General features: G+C 41.5%; 1 protein-coding gene across 1 annotated transcript; it reads left to right on the plus strand.

Moving 5' to 3' along the window:
• Nucleotides 1-837: 837 nt before the first annotated feature.
• On the plus strand, nucleotides 838-9,759 carry Mmp27 (matrix metallopeptidase 27). Its single transcript, XM_021172651.1, has 10 exons — nucleotides 838-1,043; nucleotides 1,391-1,629; nucleotides 2,696-2,844; nucleotides 2,923-3,054; nucleotides 5,652-5,813; nucleotides 5,987-6,107; nucleotides 6,457-6,587; nucleotides 7,253-7,412; nucleotides 8,115-8,218; nucleotides 9,502-9,759. The coding sequence occupies exons 1-10, from the start codon at nucleotides 900-902 to the stop codon at nucleotides 9,735-9,737; spliced, it is 1,578 nt and encodes a 525-aa protein (XP_021028310.1). The 5' UTR covers nucleotides 838-899; the 3' UTR covers nucleotides 9,738-9,759.
• The last annotated feature ends 1,312 nt before the right edge of the window (nucleotides 9,760-11,071 follow it).

The following is an 11,071-nucleotide window of genomic DNA, read 5'->3' on the forward strand; positions in this document are numbered from 1 at the left end:
AACTATCTGCTATTGTGCACTTTCCTATTATGTTCAATTAAATTTCATCACATACCATAGAAGCCTGGAATACACCCTGCCTCCTGTAAGAAAGGTCTACAACTCCCCACACCCATCCTTGGGTACTAACCAGATAACTTTCTTTCCCAGAAGTTTCAAGCAGATTGCACAACATAGTTAACAAACATTTGAAAGTTGGCAATGTGATAAACAGACATCAAACAAAAAACTCTGAGAAACCAGAGACAATTCTGGTAGAAAAAAACAAACAGTTGATATAAGAATGTTTAACATATGGAGGAGAAAAGAGAAGTTGGGGGAAAGACTAGAGGAGTGCAGGGATGGGAAGCTGGTTAGGATATAAAAAACAAATAATTTTTTAAAAAGAATGTTTAACATCATTACCATAAAAAGACATTACAAAAAACATTCAAATATAATTCTAAAATAAATAATAATAACAAATAGTTACTCATATTTAACTAGCCAGTACTCCTGACAATAAGACACAGAGTCTGGGAAGTGGCTCAGTAGGCAGAACTCATATAGAAGCCAGGCACCATAGCACAGTACTTAAACTAATATCCGACTCCATTGTCTCTTCCCATCACACTACCAAGATATGCTAGTGTTTTCTGCCAAAGAAAATTATTTCAAAATTCATAATAACTTATATGTTGAAAACTACCAGTTTTGAGACCAGAAGACTAACTTGGGGGCCTTGCTATTGTCAGCGCTCAAAAGTGAGCAATATGCTAGATAAACAATCACCAACTGTGGTTGCAAAATTCAAGTTTATCTAAGGGGAAAAAGAAGTCATGAGACACTTCATGGCAATGTGCTTTGCTGTTATTAATTAAGTGATTACTTCATGCCACGTCTCACTGTCAACTTTCTAAATGCCATGCAAACAGAAACAAGCTTTAACTGAAGAGACAGGAATGAAGTGCCTTCTGCCTCTGATGGTTAATTTTATAACCCTTTCCTCTGCATTTCCTCCAGACAGGAAGGACAAAAATGAGGAGAACAACCAACTGGCCCAGGTAGGAGCTCAATGCATGCTAAAAAGCAACAAGCAATAAAATGTGCCTTTTATAGCTTCTCTCGGGACTTTCCAAGACAGCACATTCCTGCAGAGTCTCAGTGTATCTCAAGAGAATGAGATCCTTTCCGTGAGTCTAACTCTAAGGTTAAATTGCATAAGTTTGCAAAATAGAGCATCATCTCTGATGTCTCCTAGAATTTCAAGAGCATAAGATGAAAGGAACAGTAAGAATATAAGCCAAGTGGCTGCCCTTAGTTGTTGTATGGGTGTGTGATTTGGCTAATTCTAGTCACTCATAAACCTTTGCTCTCCTGTAGTCTGTGTCCTTTACATCTTTCCTGACAGGCATATCTCAACCAGTTCTACTCTCTTGAAATAGAAGGGAGTCATTTTGTCCAAAGCAAGAACAGGAGTCTCTTTGATGGAAAACTTCGGGAGATGCAGGCATTTTTCGGATTGACAGTGACTGGAAAACTGGATTCAGACACACTAGCGATCATGAAAGTGCCCAGGTGTGGGGTACCAGATGTGGGGCAATATGGCTACACACTCCCTGGGTGGAGAAAATACAGCCTTACATACAGGTAATGTTTCTACCAACTTTGGTTAACTAACCCAAATAATTAATCTCCAAGAAGCAACTACAGTGATGGCTTATCTAACTGACACTTTCAAAGTGCATGCCACTTTGTGGGTTCTATGTATCTCATCCCTCATTAGACCTATGCTGTGGGCAATATGACAACCACACAGAAACTAAATCGAAAGGCTGTAGCTAGTGCTACAGAGTTGGCTCCAGTAGACAGGTTCCAATCTCTAGGCTCTCTTGTCCCCTGTGAGCTCAGAATAGGAAGCACCACCATCTGCTACAGTGCCCTGGAGGCGTGATGAGGTGTGCAGAAAGAAGGGAAGGATGTGAGTGTGGGGGAGGAGGAACATGTTCATTTGTGCATCCAAGCATGTGCTCATGTAGAGGGGTGCTTGAGGGGTGTGTGTGTGTGTGTGTGTGTGTTTTAGAGCTATCAAATCTCAAATCTTAGATGGGTCCCAGTATAACAATGTATACTCTGGATACTTGGCTATTTAAGGATAAGGAACTACAAGAGATTTAAGGAAACAAGTAAAAAAAAAAAAAAGTTAGCTAAGAGGTTAAGGAAATGACTCATCAGTTAAGAGCTTGTACACTCTTGCAAATCAAGTTTGATTCCCAGTACTCACATGACAGCTCACAATCATGTGGCACTCCAGTTCAAAGGGATTACATGCCCTCTTTTGACTTCTGCAGGTCCCTACACACATGTAGCACACATACAAACATTCAAGGGTGCACACATAGGTGAAAACTTGCTAGGCATAAACCTGAGAGTGAACCAACAAGCTGTGTTCTTCCATCATGCTTTGGATTCCTGCCCAAACCCCTCAGTAATGAACTGTGGCCAGGAACTGTAAACCAAACAAACGCTTTCCTCCTCTAAGCTGCATTTGGCCAAAGTGTGTTATTGCAGCATGAGAAAGGAAACTCCAAGTTGGGTTATGTAAAGCTGTCTCATTTAAATAAAGCGGGAGCACAGCACAATGTTACAAGTCACTACGGCCCATGACTAGTAAACTACCATATCCACAGTTCCTATAATGTTGCCTATTTTTCAGAATAATGAACTATACTCCTGATATGACACCAGCTGATGTGGATGAGGCTATTCAGAAAGCTCTACAAGTTTGGAGCAAGGTCACTCCACTGATGTTTACCAGGATATCCAAGGGGGTTGCAGATATAATGATAGCATTCAGGACAGGAGGTAAGGCTTGCAGTGAGGGGAGTGACTTCTTCTAAGATCACAGGGAGCTGAGCTATCTCCCCATCAACTGTCTTTCAGTCCATGGCTGGTGTCCTCGTCACTTTGATGGTCCTCTGGGAGTCCTTGGCCATGCCTTTCCTCCTGGTCTGGGTCTAGGTGGTGACACTCACTTTGACGAAGATGAAACATGGATAGCCAAGGATGGGAAAGGTGAGACTAATTTTCACTGTGAGAAAATTGCATTAATCTAAAAAAAAATCATCTAGAAAGAAGCACTGTACAATTATCTGCCTTTCACGTCCAAATTCCCTAGTTTCTTACATAATGTTCTGTATTCTCAGATCACACTAGTAGGATGACTAACAACCATTAGCAATGGCTATGCTCTGGTAGTCTTCTTACAGAGCTCTCACATCCTGGTCTGAGAACACTGTTTGCCATTTGCCCATGCACTCATTAACATAGCACTGGGAATTTCCACAGTGCCTGCTGGTCCACTGTGTTCACAAAACTGTGCAAGGTGTGTTGTGTGAACCCCAGAGGTGTTCTCAAAAGTTCCAGCCTTACAGCCTCTGCAATCCTGTGTGATGCTTTAACCTCCATACTCAGCACAAGGCTGCACACTGAATCAATGGCTATTGTTGCCTGTAGCTTAAAGACTAAAAGAAGACTTAAGAGGGCTGGTGGTTTTAAGCCTGGGATTAAGAAACACTTTGTGGGGTTATGGCCCATAAAAGTCAATTGAAAGCATAGACTTTCTCTACTAACCGTCTCCTCTCATCTGCAAATTATTAGACCCTAGTTCTTATACTTGATCTTGTCCTTTAAGGCAACTAAGTTGGCCTGAGCAGCACTGAACATGTTTTATTTGGGTGTACTTATGGATGGGTATATTGCTTGCATGTATGCCTGCATACCACATGTATGCTTGATGATTTCAGAGGCCAGAAGAGGACATCAGATCCCCTGGAATAAGAGTTTGTGAATCCTGGGAACCTAACTCACATCCTCTGGACCAACAGCTGGTACCCCTAAATGCTAACCAATCTCTCCAGCTTCAGTGTACTGTTACTTTTTAGAGAAAACACCCAAACTTCATTACAGTAATTCTATGTTTATCAAGCAAAGGAGGAGGCTCAGGAACCTTCCGCCTCTCACTATTCTTTGTCCCTCAACAATTTGGGTTTGAGATCTGGCCCCCATGATTCCAGGACAGTGTAGATCACGGCCTTCCTGATCCCAGGGAAGTAAAGGTCATGACCTTCCTGATGGGCAGCACACAAGACTGCAGATGATTCCTGACTCCATGAGGTCAAATACTCTGGGTTAGTTTTAGTTTTTGCAGACACACCCTAATTGCTCTATCCACTAGAGCACAGGAAGCTCTTTTTCTCCCAAGTACTATTGAGACAGATGAAGCGGTCAGTGCTGGCTGAGCTTCAAGCAGCAATGGGAGTCTAGGATGAGCTGTGGCCAGTGCCACATGAGTTAGCATTACAGACAGGAGTGAAGGAGGAACATTGCACTCAGGAAACTGAGAGGTGGGGTGAACTCTTCTATGTGTATCCTCTACTGCAGAATAACCACTATTTCCTTGGTTTCCATTTTGATCCAAAGCCAGAGTATATGTGCTTAATTAATTGTAAGAAATAGCCCAAGCACTTGCCAAACTCAGGATTGGCAAGCTTTCTTCAACAGGCTTCACTTTCATATCCAGAAGCAGAAATGGAAGATTTCTCCATCTGACTATCCTTAGCCAATTAGTGTTAATTGCTCCTCCTCCATGCACTGTGTCAAGCCCTCTACTGAAAAGTGTTGTGAGATGAATTCTTAAAGAGGCCAGAGTTGTAGTCCAAGTTAACCAAGGCTGTTTTCCAAGGAATAAGATCAACATGGCCTTCAACTAAGCTCTGTACAGGCCAGCAGTTCAAAGAGTTGCCATCTGTCCCTATCATTCTTCGTCCATTGTATTATATTGCTTTGGAGTAGAAGAGAGCTGTAGTGAGCATGACTGAGCAGGAGAAATGAATCCACTGGCTGGAGATGAAGCTCAGTTGAAAGAGTTTTTTCTGGTGAGCATAAGGCTAGGAGTACAATCCCCAGGACTCAATAAACTGAGTGTGGTAGTGCACCCCTGTAGTTCCACCACCTGGGAGGTCGAGGCTGAAGGCTCAGGAGGTGAAGATCATCCTCAGCTATACAGTGGATTTGAGGCCAACCAGAGATACATGAGACACTGTCTCAAAGGAGAAAAATAAAAGGAAAGGAAGTCTAAAGACAGGTATAGGAAGAACTTAGTATAGATAAGAAATGAAAGTGTTTTGAAGTGGCTGGCTCAGAGCACATGAGAGAATGCACCAAGCCAGGAAGAAAGACCTGAGGGCTGTGCAAAGGTATCTATGGCTGAAAAAAGGTAAGAGCTAGATTGTCTAGAGCTAGGAGAAGAAGTTAGGGCTTTATTGTCCAGTTGGTAGAGAACCACAGAAGAACATAAGGATGATCATATACATATCCCTCAAATTGGTGGCTCCATTTCTTAAAATAATATTCCATTTCTTTTGTTTGTATATGTGTTTTGTTTCTAAGGCAGGTTCTAACCATGTAAACTTGGCTGGCCTGGAACACATGTGTAAACCAGACTAGTCTTGAATTCAAAGAGCTCTGCCTGCCTCTGCCTCTTCAATCCTGGAAATAAAAGGGTGTACTGCCATGCCAGCTATTCATTTCTGAGTAAGCAGTCTCGAGCAATCTGCGTCCTGGGTTAAATTTCTTCATCAACTCATGGTCATCTTTTCTGCTTTATCAAGGGTTCAACTTGTTTCTTGTGGCTGCTCATGAATTTGGTCACTCTCTGGGGCTGTCCCACTCCAATGATCAAACAGCCTTGATGTTCCCCAATTACGTCTCCCTGGATCCTAGCAAATACCCACTTTCTCAGGATGATATTGATGGGATCCAGTCCATTTATGGTTAGTAGCATTGTGGAGCTGCATATATGGTAACTAAACAGAAAGTTTTGCATAGAGGAAATTGAGAGGGTTGCTTCCTGAAATATTATTGTGAAGCAAACATGTACTTAGGTAAGACCCTGATGAGGACATAGTTTCTGTGCCTTCTGAATAGTCTTTCTTTTTTATTGAAGGAAGTCCACCTAAGGTAACCACCAAGCCAAATGGAAACTCTGAGCCCCACGCCTGTGACCCCACCTTGACTTTTGATGCTATCACTACTTTCCGCAGGGAAGTTATGTTCTTTAAAGGCAGGTAAACCTATTCCCTTGACACTCCAGCTTCTTATAAAGATGTTTTTAATCAAAGGATCTCCTGGTAAACAGTCTTCTACTCACCTAGAAAGCCAGTTGCTGAGCATGTACCAGTACATCAGCAAGAGATTCTTCCTCAAGAAACAATGTAGAAAACAATCAAAGAAAACACCCAAGGGCAACCTGCAGCCTCCACACATAGGCACACATGAGTTCACATGTATGCCCCACATATGTGAACATGTAGGCACACATGCATGCATACCACAAACCACAAACCTAAGACTGAAACATGCTGATGGACACAGGTACCAGGACATCATTGATGAAATATTTTGTGTTTAATGCAGGCACTTATGGAGGGTCTACTCTGATATTGCTGGGGCTGAGTTTGAGTTTATTGATTCCTTCTGGCCATCTCTGCCAGCTGATCTTCAAGCTGCCTATGAAAGCCCCAGAGATGAGCTCCTTGTTTTTAAAGGTAAATTTGCCAGTCATGGTTCCTCTTTCTCCTCTTTTCTAAAAGGGCAATGGGTATTTCTGCAAAATGCAATCTTAATCATGAGTTTTGTGAAGGGCTTCTCCCCTAATTTAGGTTATCCTCATAAATGACAGTGACAATTGTTTCTCTCTATGGCTGTGATGATTTCTATCACCCCAAACTCACTAAAAGGAATTTTTGTGATTAAAAACTATAAAAGCTGAGAGCTGATCAGCAATCATGAGCACTGGCTGCTCTTCCAGAGGACCTGGGTTCAATTCCCAGCACCCATGGGCTGAAAATAGTGCTAGAGAATTCAATGCTCTCTTCAGGCCTCCGTGGACACCAGTCACATACGTGGTATAAAGACACACATGCAGAGGAAACACCCATTCACAAAAAGTAAATAGTTTCTTAAAACTGTAGAAGTCCATTCTTTTTTTCCAAAACAATCTATCTCATCTATGTTCCTTTTTATAGGATTATTATACTTAGCAAATAAAAAGAAATAGAACAAGAAAAAACTACAATAGAGGCATGAGATTACTGGGTTGGCAGCTGAGAGGAACGAAATACCTCGTTATTTTCAAACTTCCTGAGTCATCTCTTCCTCCCTGTAAGACACAGAGCAAAAGACATCTGAAGAGATCCCTTTCTCTGTCTAGATGAGAATTTCTGGGTCATCAGGGGATATTCTGTCTTGCCCGGTTACCCCAAATCCATCCACACACTCGGATTCCCAAGACGTGTGAAAAAAATTGATGCAGCCGTCTATGATCAAGATACAAGGAAAACCTTCTTTTTTGTTGGCATCTGGTGCTGGAGGTAACTCTGTTTGTTTGATTAGGGAGGGAGGCATCCCTGGCAATATTACCCCAACATAATCAAAAACAAAACAAATCTACAGTCTCCCAGTGGATTGTGTTGCCGGCAATCTCCAGTGTATGACACTTATTAAACTAAGATGGTTGAATGAGTCCAATAATTTCTGTCCAACTTAAATAAAAACAATAAAAACGTACTAAAGATATCAATACCAACCAAACTGTCAATGGCAGAATCATAGCCAGTCAGAATCTAGAAGAGTTACAAAGTGATTTAACAGTTCTTCAGGAAGAACTACTCTGAGAGAAGCTGTGGCCTTTTCCATTGATTATTTTGTTGATCCTTATCCAAAAAGCTACATCTTTGCCTACTGGTGATTTTTCTTATTGTTTTTAGGAGATGGTAAGTAGAGGCTGAGGAGGTGGCTGAGTCAATAAACCATGTACCTTACAATTGTGAGAACCTAAAACAATTCCCAGAACTACGTCAAAGTTTGGTACGGTGGCATCTGAGCATGCAAACACACACACTGCAGTATCATAATCTCTACCATGTCTTTATCATTGGTACTATTAGGTGTTTCTCTCTACCAGGCCTGCTCAGTTCCTATAATGCTGCTTGACTCTAAACTTGGCAACAGAAAGATTAAGCTCACTAAACAGACATCAAGTAGAAAGAATCCTTTGAAATATTTGCACATAGGTATGATGAGATGGCACAAGCAATGGACAGAGGATTCCCACAGAGGATAATAAAGTGCTTCCCAGGAATTCGCCTCCGTGTGGATGCTGTCTTCCAACATAATGGTGAGTGCCAATGTCTCCATTGTGTGGGGGCTTGGGAGACTAAAACAGGACAGCACAAAGGGCAAATGTTGGATTTTAGTGTAGTGTTACCATTCTCAAGTACATACACTGGTTGGTAGGCATTACCCCCGTAGACATTCTCAAACTGAGCCAACAAGTGCTAAACTGACTCTGAGATGCTATTTCAAGTCTATATAGAAAGTACCAAAATTAATTTCAATCACCACTGACCTAAAATAGTTCCTAAAATAGCCCCTAATGTGAGAAAGATAACTAAACACACAAGATGAATAATGATCCCCAAACATATTTAGAAACAGACATACATGTGTATATATTACATACATTCACAATATATACATATATATATAGTTTAAGATACATAGCTTAGAGTTCATTTATGAAAAAACTATGTGCTTCAAGTATCTGAGGCAGTGGGATTATGATAAGACCCAGGAGATTTTAAAAGACTATTTAGCAATTGGCTTTTTGTTTGTTTGATTGGTTGGTTGGGGTTTTGCTTAGTTTGAAGTTAGTAGCTGTACTGAGAGTTGAACTGAGAACTCTTCTTGTACTAGGCAAATGTTCTGCCACTGAGCTACATCCTCTGCCCAGAACTTTATGCAAACAAAGTCCTAATAGTAGACTTTCAAACACAGTGGCCTGGGCCATCAAATAACTCATAGTCTAAAAACAATTGTTTGAAGACCAGGGAGATGGTTCACTGGGTAAAGGTGCCAGCAGTACTTGTCGATGACCCAAATTCAATCACTGGTTCTCATGTAAAGTAAGATGGAGAAAAGCCAGATCTACAAAGTTGTCTTTAACCACCACACACACACCATGGCATGGCATGCATCTGTAAACACACACACTAATAATGATTTTAAAAAAAAATTAAGTGCTGCATTGATTATCTCCATAATACCTAAACAGAACCCCCAAACCTGAAATAGATAAACATGTTGCACATCTATAGAAATGAGAGTGGTGAGTCCAAGGACAGACCCAGAAAGCCCTTCTTTTCTCCTCACTGAGATGTCTTGTTGAAATCTAGCTTGAGAGCCAGGGCCTGCCTACCACACTCAGAGATGCTTTGACACTTGTGCTTGGCTTTTTCCTAAGTGATTCCCATGGAGTGGGATGAAAGCAAACTACATCTTTGCAATTCTACATTATCTTTATTTTCCTTACAATAGTATTGACTTTATATTCATAAAATTAAGATGCAGGGGAGAAGTTTGCACTATGCAAGATAACTAACCATGCCTCTCTGCTTCTAGGATTCCTCTATTTCTTCCATGGGTCGAGGCAATTTGAGTATGACATGAAGGCGAAAAATATCACTCAAGTGATCAAAACCAATACTTGGTTCCTGTGTCACGAACCATTAAACTCATCATTCAATGTCAGTGTCAAAGGAAAAGCAAATTCAATTGGCACAGTGATATTACATCATAAAAGTTTAAGCTTGCTCACTTTCAGTATTATTCATGTGCTGACAAAAACATACAATTAACAATAAATTCCACAAATAAACCAAAACAAATCTTTTAACCTGAACTCTGCCTCAGGAAGACTCAAGAGTGGGAGAGATGACCCACTGGTTAAATTCACTGGCTGCTCTTTCAAAGGACTCAGGTTTGATTCTCAGTACCCACATGGCAGTCCATAACTCTCTGTAACTCCAGACCCAGGGAAATCTGATGCCCTCTCTGGCCTCTGAGGGCACTGCACAAACATGGTGCATAGACATATACATGCAAGCAAATGGCTATATATTTAAAATAAAATTGGAAATGTAAATGAGGAAAATACCTAATAAAAAAATTAAAAAATAAAATGAAAAAGTAAAATAATTGAGCCCAATTCTTTAGCATCAAGTTCTTACTCTTACTATATATCAGCTGGGTAACCAATAACCAGTTAAAGTATCGGATTCTTCTAACAGTGAAGTTTTAAATATGACAAAAATCTCTCACTTATTTTGAGTCTAATTAATGCTTTGCAAACTTGGAAAATTAAAGCATGTCTTAAAACTAAACATTAAAGACAATTCTTAATCCAATCATTAGCATTCCATTTTGTTTGGTCCTCTGGATCCCAGTTGAGAATCCCAGTAAACTGCATCCTTCATTCTTATAAGCACTCTGGACTCACCCATCAAATAAACCATTTCACCTCCCAGAAGGAGGCTGAGAGCCTGGTTAAGATACGAAGTATGGATCCGGACACTCTCCCTGCCAGAGGAGAGGCGTCTGCCTGGCCCAGGAAGCCGTTCCCAGAACACCTGCCGGAGACATCTTGGTTCCCGGATCCTGCCAAGACTAGTCTGCACAGGTAAGAGTGTGGACTACAGAAGCTAACAGCTTCTGTTTGTGCGGGAGCCACAGAGCTTCTAAGGCAGGCCCCATTTCGTGCTCCAGAATATCCGGGCACCTTCCCTGCCAGAGGAGAGGTGTCCACCCCGCCCAGGAGGGCTTTGCTGGAGCATCCACAGGAGCCATCTCCCTTCCCGGATCCCACAAAGACTAGTCTGCACAGGTGAGAGTGTGGACTACAGAAGCTAACAGCTTCTGGGACAGGCCCTGTTTCGGGCCTTCATCTTCTTCCAGGAGGCAAATTTGAACAACAGATATCTGTGCAACTTCTCTGCAAGAAGAGAGATTGCCTACAGAGAGTGCTCTAACCACTGAAACTTAGGAGAGAGCTAGACTCCCAGGTCTGCTGGTACAGGCTAACAGAATCACAAAAGGTACACGCTCTAACCAGAGACAACAATAACAACAGACTCCAGAGATTACCAGATGGCGAAAGGCAGACGTAAGAATCTTACTAACAGAAACCAAGACC

This window comes from Mus caroli, chromosome 9, assembly GCF_900094665.2.
Source record: "Mus caroli chromosome 9, CAROLI_EIJ_v1.1, whole genome shotgun sequence".
NCBI classification, from domain to species: domain Eukaryota; kingdom Metazoa; phylum Chordata; class Mammalia; order Rodentia; family Muridae; genus Mus; species Mus caroli.